This window comes from Salvelinus fontinalis, chromosome 11 (genome assembly GCF_029448725.1).
Source record: "Salvelinus fontinalis isolate EN_2023a chromosome 11, ASM2944872v1, whole genome shotgun sequence".
Taxonomy (NCBI): Eukaryota; Metazoa; Chordata; class Actinopteri; order Salmoniformes; family Salmonidae; genus Salvelinus; species Salvelinus fontinalis.
In genome coordinates this window covers 38,544,729-38,568,327 of record NC_074675.1, presented here as the reverse complement: position 1 = coordinate 38,568,327, position 23,599 = coordinate 38,544,729, and the positions used below count along the sequence as shown (strand labels likewise).

The window sequence follows — 23,599 nt, the reverse complement described above, 5'->3', positions numbered from 1 at the left end:
GTGCCACTCATCAACTGCTGTTTGGTCCAGGATACTGCAAGCACATGGTTTATGTAAGCTTTGGTTAGTTAGCAAGTGTAGTTTGCTAGTTGTTCCTGGCTAGGGTTAGACACTGCTCAGTGGCAATGGCTTTTGGGTGTTGGTTGGGGTAAGTTTGGTGGTGGGCATAAATGTTTTGAGTAAGTGTTTTGACACTAGCACACTTTGTTGACCTGTGCTTATGTTTTTCTTACAGAGTATTTGTACTCCTGTCTGTATGGCCTAGTTTAAGATGTTCTGACCTGCCAAGAGGTAAGAAACTGAAATTGGGTCAGACTTGCCTTTTGTACAACCTATGTAACACTAGTATTAATTGTTGGTCAGAATCATATAGCTTCCACCCTTCAGATACTCACCTTGTGTGTCTATGTAGGGGCCATTGAGACTGCGTGTCGGGATCGATACCTGTTGGTAACAACCCAACTCTCATTCGCTGGGAATGAACCTCGCTTTGAAGCGGTTGGTAAGTATGCTTTTAACCTTAATTCTGATGCAAAATGGGCTTGAAATCAGGTTTGGTCAGCTCAAGAACTTGGTGTCTTGGCCAGTGTTTGGTAGCTGGTGCTGACAGCACCCTGCAGTATATTTCAGTCTCTCACTGTGCTGTTGGACCACTTATGAAGTTGAAATTGTATTTCTTCCTGACTTGAGCATATTCAAATCATTTAACCCAGTCCTTTTCCCCATCTAGATGCTGATGGTGTTCACCCCATCACTAAGCAGTATGGGTCAGTGTGTGGCTACATGTTCAGTATCCTCCCTCTGCCTGGCCATGCTGAACTCAGAGCCTCCTACTTCTCCTGCCACACTGACAACCAGGTTCATATCACCACACATGAAAATCTTTTCTAAGCTAGAAGGGTTTTTATACACTTTATTTGCATTTCTTAAAGTTGAAGGTCTTGTGTTTTAGGATGATGAGGTGTTCACTTTTAGCTTTAACTTGATCACAATTGATGCGAATGGAGTGGAAACCACCTACACTGTGAATGCAAACTGCTCCCTCCCTTTACCCTGGTCCACCAGAGAAGTCAGCTGTGAGGAGAACTATATGGAGGTACTGATGCATGGATTAGACTGTGCATCCAGGGTTATATTTGTGCTGATGCTGGCCTAGACTATCCTTAACCTTTTTATAGGAGTATGGTCATATCTTCCCCTGTAGGTGTCAGTGAGGGGTGACGTGTCTGGTCTACCTGGTACAAAAGCAGATGACTGGACTGCTGCCCTTGCTATAGTAAGCTAAAGGCTATTTGGCAAATTCTCAATTAGATGAGCTCCACCAGTTTGTCCCCAATGCCACCATGCATGACCTGTCTCTTGTTCCCCATCAGGCCCACAGCTCTGCCACGTCTACCTGGCAAGTGATGTTCCAGCACGATGGGCAGCAGCTGACTCCCATGTCCCTCTCAGAGGCTCGGGAGCTGGGCTACGTGTTCTACCTCACCCAGGGGAGGCTGGTGTTCCGTTCACCTTACACACCAGGCTCTGTCATGGGGTCTATCACCATGGTGAGGATTTAAAGGGATGCAGTAATCTTGGGTATGTCTCAATGGTGGCATGAGGCTTTCCCATCTCAAATTACATTAAATGTTTTGATGGGTAGGGTCATGCGTTCCTGTAGGATCTCTTAAAATATAACTTGTTTAGGCTGGAATACTGGACTTATTTACTTAGCTTTTCAGTTATCTTCATACTGTATTGTTAGCAGGTACCAAATCATTATCTAATTCCAGGTGAATGGTATGTTGGTTGAGATGGTCTATCCAATACTGGTCTCCAGGCAGAGATGGTTGGTCATCATGGTGAACCTGGCGGTTGCTTGCAGCACTGGTAAGTTTCCGTGACATATCAGCCCTGACCATTCAAGGTTCAAAGGACTGGATGGGCTAAAGCAATAGTGATCGCTCAGTCTAGTGACTATTTTCACCTATAAAGTAATTTCAGATCACTGCACTGATTGATCACTAAACCAGGAAGTGTTCATCAGTCTTAAAGCGTCTATGTAAAACCTCTTTCCAGATGAAGGAATGTATGATGGGGTGGGGCTGGTCTGGCAGACCCCCACTCTGCTGTCCCCGCTGGTCTCTGGCCTCTCTGGGTTGGAGAGCAGCAAGATCTCAATGGGGGTGGATGGTCAGCTCCTGGATAAGCCCATCACAGCAGAGCGAGGCTACAGCATGGACATCAGTGACACCACTGTCCAGATCAGCATCCCCTTCAACGCTGCCGGAGGATACAGGAAAGTCAGTAGCATACTAGGCCCGCATCTGCCCTTCACATGCAGACATTTACCTTGTATTCTGAAGCAGAGAAGCTGCAAATGGCTTCAGTCGCTCATGTCCTCTGTACACCTTGAATATTCTACTTTGTATCCTGTAACCTAATGGCAGATGCTTCCTAACGGTTTCAACTCTTCCAGAGCTTTGTGATGGACAACATGTACCATGAGTTCTATGTGGTCCGTCTCTACTATGAACAAACCTTTCTTGATGACTCCGGTGCCGAGACCAGACTCCGCCTCCACAGGCCCATGATCACACCCCTTCTGATCCAGCACCCCTCCATCATTAACCGTAAGGAGTTCTACTAGCCAATCCGAAGTGCCTCTTCAGTGCCATGGTCATGATTGCTAATGACCCTGTTGTCCTTCCCACCACAGAAACAGTCCTTGAGGATCGTGTGTTTACTGTTTACCTGGGGAACCTCTCCTACGATGTTGACCTGGTGGCTGTGAAGCTCAATGGTCACAACTTCACCATACTAGAGGCGAATAAAAGTGGCCTCGTCATAACCATGGTCCCCCAGCCCAATAGTACCCTACATGCCTACATTCTCAGGGTGCCATTTGACGCCGTTATTCACAAGCTGGTAATGATATTAGCTACTTGTCTCTCGGCTTTTCCTCAACATTGGCGTACAGGGGGTTCCTCAACTTTCTCCAATGGTTTTAAGAGGTGAATTGGAAGGCTTGTGCTGTTTCTTAATGAGTTGTGTTCCTGTCCATAGTACCCTACAGAGGGGCTTCTTGAGTACTCGTTGGACATCAACTACACGTTGGTCATCCTGCCTCAGGAGGAGCCCTACTACTACCTGGCCTCAGTCGTGGCTCAGTTCAATGATGTCTGTAAGTTGACTAAAACCTTCAACTATAAGAGACTTGGGCTGCACGATGGTATTCCTAGTCTTCTGGGTCAGATGACGCAGCCCAACAACCAACCACTACACTTCCCCATGTTTACCCCTAACGTCATCTTGTCACTATTGACTAACTATTTGGCTTTCCTTCTCATCAGTTCCTCCGGTCTTCAAAGGCATCTGCAAAGAGAAAAGCATCCGTTTCCAGATGGACCATAAGCCATTTGACTACCTCTGGGAGGTGGGTGTTGGCCCTTACCTTCTGACCCCAAATCTGGCAGCCAAGCGGGGCTACATTATGCGGAATGACAGTAAGAGTCTGACCCTGGAAGTGCCCCTCTTCACTGTTGGCTACACTTATAAGGTGAGATGCTCATTGGTCAAGCGCTTAAACTGACTTGTCGTTGGGTAAAGTAGGAGTTATAATTATTTAAAATGTACCTGCTCTTTTTTTCCCACAGGACATCAATTTGAAGCAGTTCCGTGGCACTTTTGAAATTCTCTCAAGGGTTCCAAAGACCTTGGCGGTCAAGAGCTCCTTGGCCAAAGCGTGTCTCTTCCAGACTACTGAGGTCATAGGTAACTACTAGTTGGTCATATGTTGACCTGCAGCTTCGATTGCTTTTGCCTGGTGACTCTTTTTATAGGATTGATCAGCACTAACAGGCCTTCCTCTCTCCAGTGTGTTCCACTGAAGGTGTGATGACGGTGGTGTCTGTGATTTTGGCCATCCCTGGATCTGAACCCAGCAGAACCTCCCTCCTGGACTCCACCTGCAGGCCCCAAGAGATGGATGACACCAGGGTTCTCTTTAGCTTTAGACTCGACACCTGTGGAACCAGGGTCAAGGTATAGCACTGTCCAACCCATAGAATTAGTCATAACTGCAATCAGGTGTCTGGCTCTACGAGTGATCGGTATTTAAAATTAAAGTTCCAACGGTCTTCAATCTTAACCAGTAACAATCTTGATAAATTTGTCAGCTGCGGGTTTTAGTTCTGGATTTTTGGTTTGATGCCTCCACTCTTACCAAAGGACTCAGCTGAAGCCCTCATTTAACTTAAATTGTTTAAGCACAACCTTTGCCCCATATGCTAATCTGGCCAAATAATTTGAACACCAGAATAACCCATCTAGTTATACTACATATGCAGAATCGGTCCAAGTGATGAGTGTGCCTTCAACTCGGTGTTCCCAAACTTTATTCTAGGGCCCCTGGGACCTTTATTATTTAATTTTAATGTGCTACACAGCTTATTCAAAGCTTGCTGAGTTGGTATTTGAATCTGTAATGCCAGGGCAAAGTATGTGCCCCAGGACTGAGTTTGGGGCAACCCTGGTTTAACTCCAGAACTTTCAGCATACAGGCCAACTATTTATATTAATATTTAGACTTAAACTGTCTTGATTTCTCATGAGGCCTGACAAGAGAACAACCGTAAGCGTTTAGACATGGCTTTCAACAGGTTAATGGTTGACTTATTAAATTCCGGTTTGTTTTGACCTCTTGTGTTGCAGTTTGATTACCAGCACCTTACCTACGAAAATGAGATAACCGTTGAGCACACAAGCCAATCTGTGGAAGCACCAGTCTCAACCAGGTATACTGCCTTTGTGTACATGACTTCACTAATAATATACTGTCTCATTGGTTCAAACAAGTACAATAAATATTCATCAGTCAATAACTCTCACTACAGGCTCTTGTGGCTTTAATGTACACTGTTAAATTGTTTTCTCGTTAGGTTAACAGTGCGGTGTGTCTATCCACTGAGTGGCCTATACAAGCTGTTTGCGTATCGGCGGTTTGAAGCAGACTCACCAGGACATGGCACCATCTTGACTAGAGTTCCTGTAAAGTAAGTGTTCAATACTTTGTGTCATGCATCTAAAAAGTGGAGATTTACTCCTGACTGTCCACAAATTATTTCAGCCCACCATTATACCTCAAACAGGAGGTACTCCTGGGAGAAATGCCTGCATTATAAGGCTAAGCTGGCATTTGAACCATTTGGCCCACAAGTCACGCAACAATTTTATGACATACAATGACTAGTATGGTGTTACATTTCAAACTGAGCTAACTTTTTATCCCTCTCTCCGTAGGAACTAATGAAGTGACTGAATGAATGTAAAGAGTATTGAGTGTAAATGTCTTAAATAAAATCTTGCAAATCTCTGTGGTTTCATTCAGTTTGGATTATACCCCAAGTGAATACTAATTAACACTTTAAAGCTCTAACATAGGCACTGAAGTCAACCCTGGGTGGGCTAACTCGAATGCTATTTCCATTGCCTCCAGAAATAAGATTGCCATGATGCTACCTTAGGTAGCCAATATGTGACGAGCTGGCGTCACTAATGTAGCTAACAGGATGTTGACTTGCATAATTTACCATGTTAGAACTTTACCCCATACTCCTGCTAGTCTGACTCAGTGAACATTAGCAAGCTAAATAGATTTAACTAAATGGTTAGTGTTGCTAGCTTAATTCCTTGCTTGCCATGGCATTTGCCAACTAGAAACCAGACAAATTTGATATGCTCTGGCTAGTTTTCAATATGACCTGGTAAATGAATTCCTGCGATCTCCTGACTTGCTAGCATTAAAGGGCTGACTGCTCTGTTTTGTATAGTTAAAACATTTTATTAAGGATGGATTTATGGTGGTAATTCCCCATGTATGACTACTGCTTTTCCATGCACTAGCTAACCTTTGTCAGTGTCGAGCAGTAGTCAGCTTGATGGTTGTGTAAAGTCAAAGCCCTAAATCTAATCAAGCTGGCACCAATTAAACTGGGCTCCTTGACCCAGCTTGAAGTTGAATTTTATTGGAGCCAGCTATTTGGCCCTTTAAATGCCAGTGGAAACTGGGGTTAAGTTGACTGGTAAAATGCCTTGTGTAATGAATTTGGAGACAACGACTAAAGTGTCTCAAAGATCCTACATTAAAGAAATGGTTATGAAATTAATTAATCACTGCCCCTGTAAAAACCCATTTCCTTTTAAAAAGGGGTAATTAAACAGGTGGGCACCCCACCATTCAACGTCTAACAGGACTCTTATGGTACCACGGCAACCAACCTGGACTGGGGTAGATGTAACTGACTTGGAGGGGGGGGACTGCATTTTATAACCAGGCTTTTCCTTTTATCTCTAGTCCCAACAGTTCTGTTTCTTTAGGGTGTTTGTGGGCTACAGCCACACAGTAGCCTGAACACCAAGGTTATTATATTGGTGTCAAGTAAACTGAAATTGCACTAGTGGACTATAGTGGCTGGCAATGTGGATTAGCCTAGCAGTGGAAAGGGACAATACATCAAGGTGGCCTGAGTGTAGGATCACTGGATTGCTTGTGGGTGGACATCGGATAAGGGCAGCGGGGCTCAAGTCTGCTACGTGGATGAAGTGGGCATGGGTGCGGAGTCCAGTGGGCGGACAGACGGTGGCGTTGATGTCTGATTCTTGGCGTTGCTCTGTGGGAGGGAGGGGAGAAATCTGGGACGTCAACAGAATTTTTTTTTTTTTAAATGTTTTTGTCGTTGAACAAATTCTTATCAATGACTGTCTAGGAACAGTGAGTTAACTGCCTTGTTCAGGGGCAGAACGACTTTTTTTACCTTGTCAGCTCGGATTCAATCTGGCAACCTTTCTGTTTCTAGTCCAATGCTCTAACGACTAGGCTACCTGCCGCAGAACAAAGACTTTCCTACGGTGCGTCACACATACCCAGCTGCATCATCCCGAGTCATTACGCATAAGGTCCTTCAGCAAATCTAAACGTGATTCTGTTTTACTGTTTTTCAAACAGGAAGTACCAGTGATGCGCTCAATACGGAAGTGGTAGGACGACAAACGCGAGGCTGCAAGACTTTCCCTTGCACAGATTGGGATATGTTTCGGGATTCTTCAAATAAAAAAAATTATTAAACCAAACAATACGAGAAACAAAATCATGATTTTAGGATGAAATACATGACTCACAGGAGGTTGGTGGCACCTTTTATTTGGAGGACGCTCGTGTTAATGCCTGGAGTAGAATGGTATCAAATACATGGTTTCCAGCTGTTTCATTTGCTCTATTCCAGACATTAAGAGTCTTCTTGCTCTCAGCAGCCTCCTGTGATGACAATACGCAGACATTGAGTTTACCACCAACAGTCACAGGCTTCAATAAGTGCATAGACTGTTGTCCCTATGTAACAGTATAACTTTAAACCATCCCCTCGCCCCGACACGGGCGCGAACCAGGGACCCTCTGCACACATCAACGACGGTCGCCCACGAAGCATCGTTACCCATCGCTCCACAAAGGCCACGGCCCTTGCAAAGCAAGGGGCAACACTACTTAAGTCTCAGAGCAAGTGACGTAACTGATTGAAATGCTACTAGCGCGTACCCGCTAACTAGCTAGCCATTTCACATCCGTTACACTCACCCCCCTTTCAACCTCCTCCTTTTCCGCAGCAACCAGCGATCCGGGTCAACAGCATCAATGTAACAGTATAACTTTAAACCGTCCCCTCGCCCCGACACGGGCGCGAACCAGGGACCCTCTGCACACATCAACAACGGTTGCCCACGAAGCACGGTCGTTACCCATCGCTCCACAAAGGCCGAGGCCCTTGCAAAGCAAGGGGCAACACTACTTAAGTCTCAGAGCAAGTGACGTAACTGATTGAAATGCTACTAGCGCGTACCCGCTAACTAGCTAGCCATTTCACATCCGTTACACCTACAATGACTACGAATGTATCCAAAATAAACCATGGATTACAGACAATATCAGTGCTGGGCTAAAGGCTAATCTACCACTTACAAGGAATGGGACATGGACGCATACAAGAGAGCCCGCTAAAGGGGCCTCCTGTGTGGCGCAGCCGTCTAAGGCACTGCATCACTGTGCTGGAGGTGCTACTACAGACCCGGGTTCGATCGTGATCGGGGCTCCCATAGGGTCGCACACAATTGGCCCAGCATTGTCCAGGGGAGGGTTTGGCCGGGTGGGCTTAATTTGACTCATCGCGCTCTAGTGACTCCTTGTGGCAGGCCGGGCGCCTGCAGGCTGACCTCGGTCGTCAGGTGAACGATGTTGGACCTAACGTGTGCCAGGAAAACATCCACCACAGCATTACACCACTGTTGTCAACAGACAGGATGGGGCCATTGACTCATGCTACTTAAACCAAATCGGGACTCTGCCATCATGATGGAACCGGGATTTGTCGGACCGAGCAATGTTTTTCCGTTCCTCAATTGTTCACTGTTGGTGGTTGCGTGCCCACAGTTCTTCTTGATTTTAGCTGATGTGAGTGGAACCCGGTGTGGTCGTCTGCTGCATTAGCCCATCTGTGACAAGCACCGATGAGTTGTGCATTCCGAGATGCCGTTTTGCACAACACTTTTGTGCTGCACCGTTATTTGCCTGTTTGTGGCCCGTATATATTAGCTTGCACTAATCTTTTTTTTGTAATTATTTTTCTTTATGTTGTAGTATTCAATAAAAAAAATCTACTCGCAGTGAAGCTGCTCAACATCTACATCACATTAGCCATCTTCCAGAGTGACCCACAGAAGCAACCAGGGTCACCGCCCTAATCAAGGGCACGTTGACAGATCTCCCACAAGGCCAAAAAACAGATCGCTGGTTCGGGTCCCCATCAGCCACCGGCCCAAGCTCCCAACTGCCAGACCACCAGCCCCCCAAGATTCCCCTCCCATAGTTCCCCGAGAGCTGCCCCTCAAGAGAGAGGCCCATGAGAGAGAGCTGTGTGCGGAGAAGGGGGTCGGTGCCTCAGTATGCCAGGTGAGCGTGCCTGTCTGCTGTGAGCTGCAGGCTGTCAAATTGGCTAAATGGAGGCAGCAGCAGGACACAGACCTACAGCCAGTGCTACAGTGGGTGGAGGTGCGGCTGGCTGATGGCATGCTACAGTGAGCATGGAAGGAGCCAGCTACAGGAGAGGATAGGTGGCAGGTGGTGGTCCCCAAAGCACTGTGGGAGGCTATGCTCCAGGGCATGCATGGAGGAGTAGGGATTGGACAGTTTGGGAGTGGATGTAGTCGGGCCGTAACCCACCACAGACCGTGGAAACCGCTGGGTGTTTCTCGACCATGGACTATTTCACAAAATGGCCTGAAACCTACACTCCAGGAAGCAGAGACCATCGTCGACGCCCTCACAGCCATATGTTCAGCAGGTTTGGCGCTGAGTCCATTCACAGCGACAGTCCCGTGTGTTCGCCACCATGTGTGAGCGGCTGGATAGGCACAGAATCCGCACCACTCCGCTTCACCCGTAGAGCGATGGCCTCGTGGAGCGCTTCAACAAAACGCTAGCACAGCAGCTGGCCATCATCGCTGATGAGAAAGAAAGAAAGAAACGTAGTTGCCCCAAGCTGTACAGTCACTGGGGGGGCGGTGCATGGTCCTGGATAGGATGGGAGAAGATGGTGTACTGGGTCAAGCTGCTCCCCAGAGGGAGAAATGTGGCACTGCACCACCTGGACAGGTTAGCTCCATACAGAGGGGCCTCTTCGCCCCAAAAAACCCCACTGACCCCAACAACCCCTCCCTCTGGAAATGACATTCTCCCCACAATTAGAGCTCCAGATGGCCCGCTCCTCCTATACCCCCTGTGTCACTGAGTGGTTCCCCAGAGCCACAGGCTGTGTCCCCGGTGCCCCAGCGGGATAGCCCCCTACCACAGACTGAACCCCCTTTGCCTGTGATCCCCATCACGCCCGCGCAGAAAAAAGGAGACCTCCGGGTCGCTTCCGGGACTTTTTGTTCCCCCTGGAACAAGGGACTTTGTGGTGAGGGGGCTGTGTAGTGACCCTCCTGGTCAGTTATGTGGGGGGCAGGGGATCTGGGCAGGGGGTCAGGGCACCGCAATTTATAACCTGGCTTTTTCTTTGTGCATGGTACTTGTTGCAGTAGCCTGTGAGAGTTTTCATTCGAGGACTCAAGAACTGTTGTGGACATTCGCTCATTTATGATTTATCGAGGTCATTACAATATCATACTAATTAGTGTCCCAGATTTACATTTACAATGTTACGTCTAGTCTGAGACAGGCTGTATCTACCGTGAGAGTGTGTGTGTTGAACCACAGTTGGAAATCAGACTTCTCTTACTTCTCGTTGGAATACAGTTGTTGGTTCAAGTTTATTCAATTGTTACCAACATAATGGTCAATACAAACGTCTGTGGGCATATCTCCAGTTCCAGTTGGAGTTATGAAATAAACATACGTGTTGAGTATATACTATGTGTCATCTAGGTTGAGGGGAATTTGCTAGTGTACTGTATGAGAATCAGAGCCCGATACTACGAATCAGATTTCAGGAGTTATAGGTAACTTTGGTCAACTCTGAGTTCAACTCGGGATAACCAGTACAGTGAAAGTGGCTCACCTTCTTAGCCAGGTAAAATTTTATGGCAATTAATCTTTCATAAATAACCTGCTTGTGGAAGGCTTACTCAGGGTTAACTCAATTTATCCTGAATATATTGCCTGAGCCGCGACTTGAGGACCAATGAAATCAGATTCCCTCCCTTTTGCAAAGATTTCATCATCCCCTTCATTTGAGGAAGACGACTGATTAAATATTTAATTGATCAAAAGTGTTGTCTGTTAAACAATAGTAATGTTAAAATACCTACACTTTTAGTATTGACAGAATGCATTTGCAACTTCAACGGTTAAGAGCGTTGTGCCAGTAACCGAAAGGTTGCTGGTTCAGATCCCAGTGCCGACTAGGTCAAATATCTGCCACTGTGCCCTTGAGCAAGACACTTAACTCTAATTGCTCTGGATAAGAGTGTCTGCTAAATGACTAAAATGTTTAAAAAAATATTATACTTGTCACATGCTCTGAATACTTGTGAGTGTGCATAGAGTCAGTGCAAGATAGGGTCAACGCAGATAGTCTGTGTAACCATTTCATTAAGTATTTAGCAGCCTTATGGCTTGGTGGTAGAAGCGGTCTCTGAGCCTGTCGGTCTGAGAGCCGATGCTCCGGTACCGATTGCCTGACGGTATCAGAGTGAACGGTCTATGACTTGGGTGGCTAAAGTCTTTGGCAATTTTTCAGTCCTTCCTCTGACACCGCCAGATACAGAGGTCCTGGATGGCATAGGGCTTGGCCCCAGTGTTGTAACGGGCTGTCCATACACCCCCCCTTCTCTGTAGCGCTTTACGGTCGAGGGTGGTGCATTTGCCATACCAAGCAATGATGCAGCCAGTCAAGATGCTCTCAATGGTGTAGCTGTAGAACTTTTCGAGGACCTGGGGGCCCACGCCAAATCTTTCCAGCCTTCTGAGGGGGAAGAGGTGCTGTCGTGACCTCTTTATGACTGTGCGTGTGTGTGGACCACGTTAAGTCCTAAGTGATGTGGATGACAAGTAACGTGAAGCTTTCGACCCGCTCCACTACAGCCCCGTCGATGTGGATGGGGCATGCTCTTCCACAATCAGCTCCTTGGTCTTACTGACATCGAGGGTGAGGTTGTTGTCCTGGCACCACACTGGCAAGTCTCTGACCTCCCTGTAGGCTGTCTCATTGCCGTCGGGGATCAGGCCTACCACCATTGTGTTGTCAGCGAACTTGATGGTTTTGGAATCGTGCGTGGCCACGCAGTCTTGGGTGAACAGGAGGGAACTAAGCACGCACCTCTGAGGGGCCCCTGTGTTGAGGGTTAGCGTGGCAGAGATGTTGTTGCCTACCCTCAACACCTGGGGCTGGCCCATCAGTCTATGAATGGTAGTCTACAAACAGCATTCTCACAGTTATTTCTCCTGTTGTCCAGGTAGGAGAGGGCATTGTGAAGTGCATTTGAGATTGCGTAATCTGTGGAACTGTTGGGGAGATATGAAAATTGAAGTGGGTTCAGGGTGTCTAGGATGATGGTGATGATGTGTCATGACCAGCCTTTTCAAAGAACTTCATAATTACAGTTGAGCGCTACAGGGCGATATTCATTTAGGCAGGTTACCTTGGAGTTCTTGGGAACAGGGACAATGGTGGTCATTTGAAACATGTTGGGATTAACGACTGGGACAAGGAGAGAGTGGAAATGTCAGTGAAGACACTTGCTGGTCTGCACATTCTCCAAGAACGCTCACTGGTATTCCGTCTGGCCCGGTGGCCTTGTGAGTTTAAACATTTTAAAAGCTTTACTATCATCAGCCACGGAGAGTGAGATCCGGTCTAATAGGATTCCACCTTCCTCCTATATTGTCCTTTTGAATGTTTGATGTCTCATCGGAGATCGTAGCGGGCTTTCTTGTAAGCAGTAGCTATAGCCTTTAGCAGAGCACCGATATTGCCTGTAATCCATGTTTTTTGGTTTGGATTCGTTCGCGTAGTCGCTGTGGGGATGAAGTCATCTATGCACTTATTGATGAAGCCCGTGACTGATGTGGTAAACACCTTGATGCTATTGGATAAATCCCAGAACATATTCCAGTCTGTACTAGCAAAACAGTCTTGTAGCCTTGTGTCTGCTTCAACGGACCACATCTGTATTGAGCGCGTCACTGGTACTTCCTGTTTTGAGATTTTGTCTGTAAACAGGAAGCAGGTAGATAGTCATGGTCTGATTTGCCAAAGGAAGGGTGAGGGAGGGCCTCATCCACAGACTCTCCCTACAGGTAACAACACACATGCATGCACGCACACACACTATTTACACACTAACATTCAAATGTTCAGTTCTCTTAACAATTGTGTTTTGTTTCAGGCTGACCATTTAGTGTCCCTACCCTGCCAATGACACCGTCACTGTCTTTATTGAACACCCTGTCAACTCAACCTTTGCCCTCTAACCTCTGCTGCCTATTTAATACACTAGTCTCCAACAGAGGTCAGGGCAGTATGTGGGTGTGGCGATAGTTGGGATCCAAGAACAAAATGTACCTATAAATGTGACTATTTTCAGATTCAAAATACCATAGCTGTAATGTTTTTGTAACTGTTTGAATATGTTATGTGGTGAATGATCTTGATTGAATGATATTGGTTCTTGCTTTGATTGCTGCTACAGGGAAGATGCTCTGTTGAATGCCCAATAAAACATGAAAACATGTTTGCAAATTTGTGAAGTTGGTTAAAATCCCAACTAAATGTATTTCATATAATGAGCCCATAGCCAAGTGAAAATATAACTCTTGACTTGGGTCACTAAACTCACCAAAAAGGCTGTGTTTACACGGGCAGCCCAATTTTGATATTTTTTTGACATATCAGATCAGCTCTGAAAAATATCTGATGTGATCGGTCAAAAGACCAATTAGTGGAAAAGAATATCAGAATTGGGCTGCCTGTGTAAATGCAGCCATAGTGAAGGATTAATCTGTACCATGAATATGAAATGACATGTATAAATATCAATCATAGACTATGTTTACTGAACAAAAATATAAATGCAACATGCAACAAAGAATTTACTGAGTTACAGAAAATCAGTCAATTAAAATAAATAAATTAGGACCAAATCTATGGGTTTCACATGACTGGGAATACAGATATGGATCAGTTGGTCACAGATACCTTAAAACAAGTAGGGTGGTGGATCAGAAAACCAGTCAGTATCTTGTGTGAGCACCATTTGCCTCATGCAGCGCAACACATTTCCTTCACATAGAGTTGATCAGGCTGTTGTCCAACCCCTCTTCAATGGCTGTGCGAAGCTATTGGCGAGAACTGGAACACACTGTCATACACATTGATTCAGAGCATCCCACACATGGTCAATGGGTGACATGTCTGGTGAGTATGCAGGCCATGGAAGAAGTGGGACATTTTCAGCTTCCAGGAATTGTGCACAAATCCTTGCGACATGGGGCTGTGCATTATTATACTGAAACAGGAGGTGATGGCGGTGGATAAATGGCACTACAACGGGCCTCAGGATCTCATCACGGTATCTCTGTGCATTAAAATTGCCATCGATAAAATGCAATTGTGTTTGTTGTCCGTAGCTTATGCCGCCAATACCATAACCCCACCGCCACCATGGGCTCTCGGTTCACAACGTTAACATCAGCAAACCACTCGCCCACACGTGGTCTGTGGTTGTGAGGCCGGATGGATGCGGCTTATGGTAGAGAAATGAACATTAAATTCTCTGGCAACAGCTCTGGTGGACATTCTTGCAGTCAGCATGCCAATTGCACTCTCCTTCAAAACTTGAGATATCTGTGGCATTGTGTTGTGTGACAAATTTTAGAGTGGCCTTTTATTGTCTCCCAGCACAAGGTGCACCTGTGGAATGATAATGCTGTTTAATCAGCTTCTTGATATGCCACAGCTGTCAAGTGGATAGATTATCTTGACAAAGGAGAAATGTTCCTTAACAGGGATATAAACAAATATGTGCACAAAGTTTGATAGAAATAAGCTTTTTGTGCGTATGGAAAACGTCTGGGATCTTTTATTTCTGCTCATGAAACATGGAACCAACACTTTATATGATCCGTTTATATTGTTGTTCAGTGGAGATGGAAAACACATCCTAAGAAAGGGGGAAGGAGAGGAGATGAGGAGAGGAATCCACTTCAGACTATTTAGCTGCGCCCCTAGGCTCTGGCAAGCTGGCCAACCATGCGACCCAATTAGCTAATTAATTACCTCAATCACAACACCACCACCATACAAAAATGCCAGAGAGAGAACATTCTACTCATCAACTGCTGTTTTGCCTAGGATACTGTCAGTACGTGGTAGTTGATGTTGTGTTGTCTAGCAGGTGTAGTTTACTAGCTGTTCCTGGCTAGGATTAGACACTTCTACGGAGCAATGGTTTTTGGGTGTTGGTTGGGGTAAGTTTGGTAGCGGGCATAAATGTTTTGAGTAAGTGTTTTGACGCTGGCACACTTTGTTGACCTGTGCTTATGTTTTTCTTACAGAGTATTTGTACTCCTCTCTGTATGGCCTAGTGTAAGATGTTCTGACCTTCCAAGAGGTAAGAAACTTAAATTGGGTCAGCTGAGCCTTTTATACAAGATATAGAACACTTGTATTAACTGTTGGTCAGCATCATATAGCTTCCACCCTTCAGATACTCACCTTGTGTGTCTATGTAGGGGCCATTGAGACTGCATGTCGGGATCGATACCTGTTGGTAACAACCCAACTCTCATTCGCTGGGAATGAACCTCGCTTTGAAGCGGTTGGTAAGTAGCCTTTCAACCTTAATTCTGACGCAAAATGGGCCTGAAATCAGGTTTGGTCAGCTCATGAACTTGGCATCTTAACATGTCTTGGCCAGTGTTGGTAGCTGGTGCTGACAGGAAGTCTCTCCCTGCAGTATATTTCAGTCTCTCACTGTGCCTGTTGGACCAATTGGGAAGAAGTATATTTTTATTCTGTATTGGACATTAGCATATTCTAATCATTTGGTTTGACTCAGTCCTTTACCCCCATCTAGATGCTGATGGTGTTCACCCCATCACTAAGCAGTATGGGTCAGAGTGTGGCTACATGTTCAGTATCCTCCCTCTGCCTGGCCATGCTGAACTCAGAGCCTCCTACTTCTCCTGCCACACTGACAACCAGGTTCATATCTTCTGTGCATTGTGGTCTTTTCGAAGCCACAACCATGGGCCCACTGGTTAAATCAACATTTCCATTTCAATGAAATTAGTTAACAGGCATAGACATTGAATTGATATCTGTGCCCATTTGAGGGTTTTTAAATGATTTTTTCTAGTTAAATTGCTACCAAGTATCTCAGTTGAAGGTCTTACTTTTTGTATCTTAGGACGATGAGGTGTTCACATTTAGCTTTAACTTGATCACAACTGCTGCAAGTGGAGTGGGAAACACCTACACTGTGAATGCAACCTGCTCCCTCCCTTTACCCTGGTCCCCCAGAGAAGTCAGCTGTGAGGAGAACTATATGGAGGTACTGATGCATGGATCTAGAATGTGTATCCAGGGCTTGTGGAGGTGGGCATGTGTATTTTTATAGGAGAGTGCTATGTTACACTGTAGGTGTCAATGAGGAGTGACGTGTCCTGTCTATCTGGTACAACAACGGATGCCTGGACTGCTGCCCTTGCTACAGTAAGCTAAAGGCTATTTGGCAAATTCTCACTTAGATGCGCTCCACCAGTTTGTCCCCAATACCACCATGCATGCCCTTCCTCTTGTTCCCCATCAGGCCCACAGCTCTGCCACGTCTACCTGGCAGGTGATGTTCCAGCAGGAGGGGCAACAGCTGATTCCCATGTCCTTCTCAGAGGCTCGGGAGCTGGGCTACGTGTTCCACCTCACCCAGGGGAGGCTGGTGTTCCGCTCGCCCTACACACCACGGTCTGTCATGGGGTCTGTCTCCATGGTGAGGTTTTAAATGTCATTTTCAATGGCTTCCTTTATCTTGGTTGTGTCGTCAGGCTTGCTTAATTTGACATTAACTACCTAGACTGGTGGCTGTATTCTGAGGGTCTTACATTGCGTAATGTTTGATGGTAAGGAAGCTGCTTATTTAGACTACTGAAATGCCTCCTTTTGTACTGTTGGCAAGTACACTTCATCATTCTTCAATTCCAGGTGAATGGTTCAGTGGTGGAGGTGGTCCATCCCATACTGTTCTCCAGGCAGAGATGGGTGGTCATGATGGTGGACTGGATTGTTGCGTGCAGCACTAGTAAGTTCCAGTGAAATATCAGGCTCCACATAATCAAGTTACAGACCTGAAGGGACTGGATTGTCTTAAGCAATAGTGATGGCTCAGTTAAGCAAATGCTACTTTCACCTATGAAGTTATTTCAGATCAGTGAGATGTTTTGATCAATCAGTTGCAGAGGCAGAATTGCTCACTGGGTTTTAACACTTGTAATCTTTCCCAGATGAAGGGATGTATGATGGGGTGGGGCTGGTCTGGCAGACCCCCACTCTGCTGTCCCCGCTGGTCTCTGGCCTCTCTGGGTTCGAGAGCAGCAAGATCTCAATGGGGGTGGATGGTCAGCTCCTGGATAAGCCCATCACAGCAGAGCGAGGCTACAGCCTGGACATCAGTGACACCACTGTCCAGATCAGCATCCCCTTCAACGCTGCCGGAGGATACAGAAAAGTCAGTAGCATACTAGGCCCGCATCTGCCCTTCACATGCAGACGTTTACCTTGTATTCTGAAGCAGAGAAGCTGCAAATGGCTTCAGTCGCTCATGTCCTCTGTACACCTTGAATATTCTACTTTGTATCCTGTAACCTAAATGCAGATGCTTCATAACTGTTTCAACTCTTCCAGAGCTTTGTGATGGACAACATGTACCATGAGTTCTATGTGGTCCGTCTCTACTATGAACAAACCTTTTTTGATGACTGCGGTGCCGAGACCAGACTCCGCCTCCACAGGCCCATGATCACACCCCTTCTGATCCAGCACCTCTCCATCATTAACCGTAAGGAGTTCTACTAGCCAATCCGAAGTGGCTCTTCAGTGCCATGGTCATGATTGCTAATGACCCTGTTGTCCTTCAACACCACAGAAACAGTCCTTGAGGATCGTGTGTTTACTGTTTACCTGGGGAACCTCTCCTACGATGTTGACCTGGTGGCTGTGAAGCTCAATGGTCACAACTTCACCATACTAGAGGCGAATAAAAGTGGCCTCGTCATAACCATGGTCCCCCAGCCCAATAGTAACCTACATGCCTACATTCTCAGGGTGCCATTTGATGATGCTGTTGTTCACAAGCTGGTAAAGAGAAATATTTATCTTTACTATTTAATGAACTACCGGTACTGTTTCAGCATTTCCTCATGACTTCTTGATAAGGGAATTTATGTTTAAAGTAATGATAAGAGAATCTGAATGACATTAAGAGTAGTGACTTTAGTATTTCACCCTAATAGTTACATTAGTTTAGACTTAATACTAGACTATTGTGAGACAGTGGGAACCTTGTTTGTGTGAAAAAGAGGAACTGACAAAAGACATGTTTTGGTACTGTGATGAAGGCCAGGAGAAAGTTCCTTCACCCAGGGAGGAACAGATTCATTTGTAGGAGTTTTCAGCACCTTCTCGTGGATAAAGGACCATACCTTTTGCATAAGCTGAGTCTTTGCCTAATTATTAATATTAAACCCAGGGTCTTACAAACCTTGGGAATTGGTCAAAGCTTAATTGATTTATTATCATTGGGATTGAAAATTCTCATGACACTTCTCATTGGAGGAGATCCAAGGTTCCTCCTCTCAAACATTCTCCAACGGGTTTTTGGGACCTGAGATTCTCCCCTAGTATGTGGATGCAAGATTTTGTTTCTAAATGAGTGTTCATATCCATAGTACTCTACAGAGGGTCGTCTTCAGTTCTCATTGGACATAAACTACACTTTGGTCATCCTGCCTCAGGAGGAGCCCTACTACTACCTGGCCTCAGTCGTGGCTCAGTTCAATGATGTCTGTAAGTTGACTTGAACTTTATTAAGAGACCTGGGCTGGAAGTGATATTTCTCACAATGGTCTTCCTAGCCTTCAGCTTCTGCCTAACGTGGACGCAGCCCAGCTATCTACCACTGTTTACCCCTGATGTCATCTTGGCACTATTGACTAAACTATTGGGCCGATCTTTTCTTCGTCAGTTCCTCCGGTCTTCAAAGGCGTCTGCAATGAGAAAAGCATCAGTTTCCAGATGGACCATAAGCCATTTGACTACCTGTGGGAGGTGGGTGTTGGCCCATACCTTCTGACCACAAATCTGGCAGCCAAGCGGGGATACATTATGCGGAATGACAGCAAGAGTCTGACCCTGGAAGTGCCCCTCTTCACTGTTGGCTACACTTATAAGGTGAGATGCTCATTGGTCAAGCGCTTAAACTGACTTGTCGTTGGGTAAAGTAGGAGTTATAATTATTTAAAATGTACCGGCTCTATTTATTCCAGGACATCAATTTGAAGCAGTTCTACGGCTCATTTGAAATTCACTCGCGACTTCCCAAGACCTTGGCCGTCAAGAGTTCCTTGTCCAAAGCCTGTGTCTTTCAGACTACTGAGGTCATAGGTAACTACTAGTGCCTCATCTTTGCCTGCAGCTTAATGTATTGCCTGACTGTTTATAGTGTCGATCATTCACTTTGTTCTAGCCCAGCTCTAACAACTTTCTCTAGTGTGTTCCACTAAAGGGGTGGTGACAGTGGTTACTGATGTGACTCTGGCTATTCCTGGAGCTGAACCCAACAGAACCTTTCTCCTGGACTCCACCTGCAGGCCTCAAGAGACAGATGACACCAGGGCTCTCTTTAGCTTTGGACTCCACACCTGTGGTACCAGGGTCCAGGTATCACTGTCCAACCCATAAAATGTTAATCCTTAAAATGATCAAGTGACTGGCCCTACCAGTGACTACTTCAAATAAGTTTAGATGACAATCTGTTAACCCAGAAATAATCTTGCATAATTTAGTTCTGGTTACATTTGTCTTAGAAATTGCCACTTCTTCTAGTGTGATGTCTCAGCTAAAGTCCCCCTAATTTCACATGTCTACCATCCAATTGTTCATGCACCACCATTGCCCAATCCTGATGCGTCCAAATAATCTGCAAAAATAACCACCGGAACTACTGCTGTTATCAATGCATCCCGTCATTGGTTCAAGTGCAGAATCGGTCCTCGAGATTAGCAAGCCTTCATCTCAAACCGTCAGCATACAGGCTGAATATTTAAATTAATATTCTGACTGTCAGATGTCTTTCTCATGAGGCCTGACAAGGGAACAACCATTTAGTTTGTAGACATGGCTTGCAACAGTTTATTGATTGTCATTGAATTATGTTCAGGCTTGTGACATCCTCTTGTCTAGGTTGACCATCAGCACGTTACCTACGAAAATGAGATCAACGTTGAGCATAAGAGCCAATCTGTGAAAGCACCAGTCAAAACCAGGGATACTGCCTCTGTGTACGTGACTTCACTAATCTACTGCCTCATTGGTTGAAATAAATATTCACGTCAGTCAACTCTCTCACTACAGGCGCTTGTGGCTTTAATGTTCAGTTCTCTTTTTAGGATGACAGTTCGGTGTGTCTATCCACTGAGTGACCTGTACAAGCTGTTTGCATATTGGCGGTTTGAGGCAGACTCTCCAGGAGTTGGCACCATCTTGACTAGAGTTCCTGTAAAAAGTAAGTTTTCGGTTGTTGTGCAGCTAAAGAGGGTGGTAAAACTGCTACAGCTTTTTACACCTGACTCTCTGTCCAATCATAGTATTTCAGCCCACCTATCCACCCACTACCCTCGCCACCACCAGAAGACCGTTGACCTCCACAACTACTTCCAACACAGGCCTGAGTCCTGGGAGGGACATGCCTGGCATCCAGCCTAGGGCTAAATATGTCAAAGTCTTCAGCTGGCAAATGAACCAACCTACAGGAACCACTTAGGCCCAGACACCAGTCACTCTCCATACAATGGTATGAGGTGGAGAAATCTGTCTACATGTCATATTTCTTGAGTTATCACTTGATTTTATTCTCTCCACAGGAACCAATGAAATAACTGAATTGGGAGTGATTGCAGTGTTTTTAAAAATATAAATAAGTCTGGTTCTTAATAAATATTTTCTTACAATCTGTACCTTGTCCTGATTGGTGTGGCTGCTTCCAGTTTGGGGATTATATCACAAGTGAGGACTTTATTTGGTAACGGTAAATGCTTTGTGTGATGCTTTCATCTCAGTCACTTAAGATGCATGTTGGCCTTTAAGGGGTGATCAGCAGTTCTAACCGTGGCCACCCTGCCACTTTTGGTCAACTGCTGCAGGATGGGGCCTGAATATTTAAGCATTCGGATTCATAAACTGCATTTTGGCAGCAAGGCGTGACCATGACATCAAAATAATGAACCATGTTGAGGCTAGTGTTACTAGAAATGGAGTAAAGGAAGCTTGAGGCATTAAGTTATATTAACAAAATTGTCCAAATGAATGGCATAACTACAGATTACCCCTTAATCATTCTACAATTTACAAAGCTTCTGTAGACAGCGCAATGACAGGCTATTGCTGCTTTTATTACCATGCCGTTTCAACGTCTTCTGTGAATTCAAAGGGTGTTGCTAGAATATGAGTCTGAATTGGTTATGCCTAGAATTTAAGGCTCATACACTGTCAAGTTCTAAACATTTTACCTGGATGCTTTAAGGATGTTAATAGGTACCCCAATTCGGACCTTGCAATTCTGATCTTGCAAGTTGCATGTAATTGAAATGCTAAATTGTAACTGGTCCCATCAGAATGTGACATGGGTCTAGATTGCACTACAACAGGTGGCACAAGTCATATCCTGGTAGAAGTGCATCAGCCAATTTAATCTTTGAAGTTGGTGGAGTTTGTCTTGGAAAATCGGTTCAAATAACACTTACAAGAACTTGTGAAATCAATTAGGCTTTTAATACAGAGTATATCAAAGCCAGAATGGTCCGTGGAACACACACCGCTTCCCAGCCCCGGCTCCAGTCTTTATACACATATAGCATATGGGTCCAACCCATATGCAAATAAGCTTACTTCCCCTAATCCTTCCTGCCACCATTATCTTTTTAGTTCAGGCTTCCTGCTTGTTTACGCCCAATAACGCCCATATCTGCTTTCCATTAGATTACAATGGTGGCCAGACTTGTGCTTGTCCTAAAAATAATATATGTCCATCTATCCTATAGGCCTATGCCTTAGCCCTGTATTTAGCTCAGTGCCTCAGTATGTTCTCTGGTATGTGTGCCCTTATTGGAATCGGCAGACTATGTGTCTCTTCTCTTCGTGTGGTCTGTTTTTTTTAATGTTCAGCTGTCCTATGCCTTTATGTGTTATCTATGTGACTCATTTACTCCTACAAATCCCTCTGGGGCTAATTAGCCACATTATGCAAATATGACTTTGGAATGGTAAATGATAATACCTATGATGGACAATAAAAAAACAAAACAAAATAAAGCATATAAACCAACTGGACCAAACATCTCCAACTTGTTAATGTTAAATAGGAGTAAAAGATCCAATCAGAAACATTAACGAAAACCTAACTAGACCAAACATTTCAACATTATCCTCCCTTGCAGACACCTACCAACCTTTGTTAGATGATTAAAGACATGGTCTGTAGACACTTGTAACCGGAATACCCTCTGTTACCTAACATGTTTTTGTAAAATGATCCTATTGTTAGAAGGCAAAACTAACTTTAATTAAAAGAAAATATATATGTTCATCGATATATATCTAAAAATTCAAAGAAACATACAAAGAACACAAAGCATTTAGGCAAAATAAAAATACTAAAACCCCATTATCTAGGAGCACAGTCCTCATCCTTACAAATAAGACAATCTCCTCTTTGACACTTGGCACAGAAAAAAGGTTCTGGGTGATGGTTATGACCATCCTCATTAATTTTTGTACACCACTTGCAATTGTGACACAAATGACACTTTTTGTGGACATGTATAAGTAAACATTCATCTGAACTGGGTAATTGAACATATACATGGAAACCATCCTTACGAAAATCGTGACTCGCATGACCACCCCCCCCCCCCCCCCCCCCCAATCACTTCATAGACAGGTAGGGTTACAAAAGGGCAGTCCAGAGGTCCTCCAACCGCATTACAGGGCTTTCCATACTTATTGGTATAATTGCCTGGGCTTCCCGGTACAGGATCAATCACCACAGGAGGGTCATCTCTCCTTACAGACATCTGTTTAACTGTTGTCTGAACCACAATTGACTTTACCAGGGGTATAACACAACAAAATGCAATACCCAGAGCCAATAACCCTCCTCCCAACATGATGGCCATCCTAGCAAACATGGCTCCTCACTTTCCTAACGCTAGGTCCAACCAATCCCATACATGAGAGTCTAAACCAGCATTAGCCTTTACTTCTGCTCGTAATCCTTTGAGTTTGGCCATAGCAATATTGGGAATAAAGGTGCAACAGTCATCCCCAAACATGACACAAACTCCACCCTTCTCCACTAAGAGACAATTGAGAGCCTGTCTATTTTGCCAAGTCAATTTACTGGTAGCCTGTACCTGTTCCCCCAACGCCGTTAGAGCCGAGTCAGTATAGTTAATGAATCTCTGTTGGTTATAGTATATATAATTAATCCACTCTAAGTTTTTATTTGGTGTTATTCAAATCCTGATTTAACCTCATCTCTGGCCTTGAAATCCCGAGGTACACCTCTAAGCAGTCCAATTGCATTAAGGTATACCTCAGGATCCTTCTCATAAGCCCTTTTAACTCTAGATTTTACATAGTCATCATGGGGTGATTTAATAATAGTAACCTATTTAATTGCTCTAACTAAGGCACAAAGACCAATCCATCCATCAGACAATACATTCAACATAGTAAGAGATGGCGCAACCTGAGTTATGTGACCACACAACCCTTTTCTATTCATAAGCAACCCTTTA

General features: G+C 45.0%; 2 protein-coding genes across 2 annotated transcripts; both read left to right on the top strand.

Moving 5' to 3' along the window:
* LOC129865692 (uncharacterized) lies at positions 1-5,356 on the top strand. The gene is made up of 18 exons (XM_055938650.1): positions 1-148; positions 236-291; positions 413-502; positions 731-858; positions 953-1,096; positions 1,205-1,276; positions 1,374-1,550; positions 1,776-1,872; positions 2,062-2,285; positions 2,462-2,615; positions 2,702-2,910; positions 3,049-3,166; positions 3,336-3,541; positions 3,639-3,756; positions 3,860-4,026; positions 4,696-4,778; positions 4,923-5,036; positions 5,284-5,356. Exons 1-18 carry the CDS (start codon positions 126-128, stop codon positions 5,288-5,290), a joined length of 2,187 nt encoding a protein of 728 aa, XP_055794625.1. The 5' UTR covers positions 1-125; the 3' UTR covers positions 5,291-5,356.
* A 9,494-nt stretch (positions 5,357-14,850) lies between these two features.
* LOC129865691 (uncharacterized) lies at positions 14,851-20,754 on the top strand. Its single transcript, XM_055938649.1, has 19 exons — positions 14,851-14,998; positions 15,086-15,141; positions 15,263-15,352; positions 15,607-15,734; positions 15,940-16,083; positions 16,173-16,244; positions 16,342-16,518; positions 16,731-16,827; positions 17,030-17,253; positions 17,430-17,583; positions 17,671-17,882; positions 18,473-18,590; positions 18,769-18,974; positions 19,070-19,187; positions 19,294-19,463; positions 19,986-20,083; positions 20,192-20,307; positions 20,390-20,595; positions 20,666-20,754. Exons 1-18 carry the CDS (start codon positions 14,976-14,978, stop codon positions 20,563-20,565), a joined length of 2,379 nt encoding a protein of 792 aa, XP_055794624.1. The 5' UTR covers positions 14,851-14,975; the 3' UTR covers positions 20,566-20,595; positions 20,666-20,754.
* The last annotated feature ends 2,845 nt before the right edge of the window (positions 20,755-23,599 follow it).

Coding starts and splice junctions, on each gene's coding strand:
- LOC129865691 (XM_055938649.1), top strand. CDS start 14,976: ATGGTTTTTGGGTGTTGGTTGGG. Junction 17,254..17,429: donor CTGCCGGAGGATACAGAAAA/GTCAGTAGCATA, acceptor CAACTCTTCCAG/AGCTTTGTGATGGACAACAT. Junction 19,464..19,985: donor CCTGTGGTACCAGGGTCCAG/GTATCACTGTCC, acceptor CCTCTTGTCTAG/GTTGACCATCAGCACGTTAC.
- LOC129865692 (XM_055938650.1), top strand. CDS start 126: ATGGCTTTTGGGTGTTGGTTGGG. Junction 2,911..3,048: donor ACGCCGTTATTCACAAGCTG/GTAATGATATTA, acceptor TCCTGTCCATAG/TACCCTACAGAGGGGCTTCT. Junction 4,027..4,695: donor CCTGTGGAACCAGGGTCAAG/GTATAGCACTGT, acceptor CTTGTGTTGCAG/TTTGATTACCAGCACCTTAC.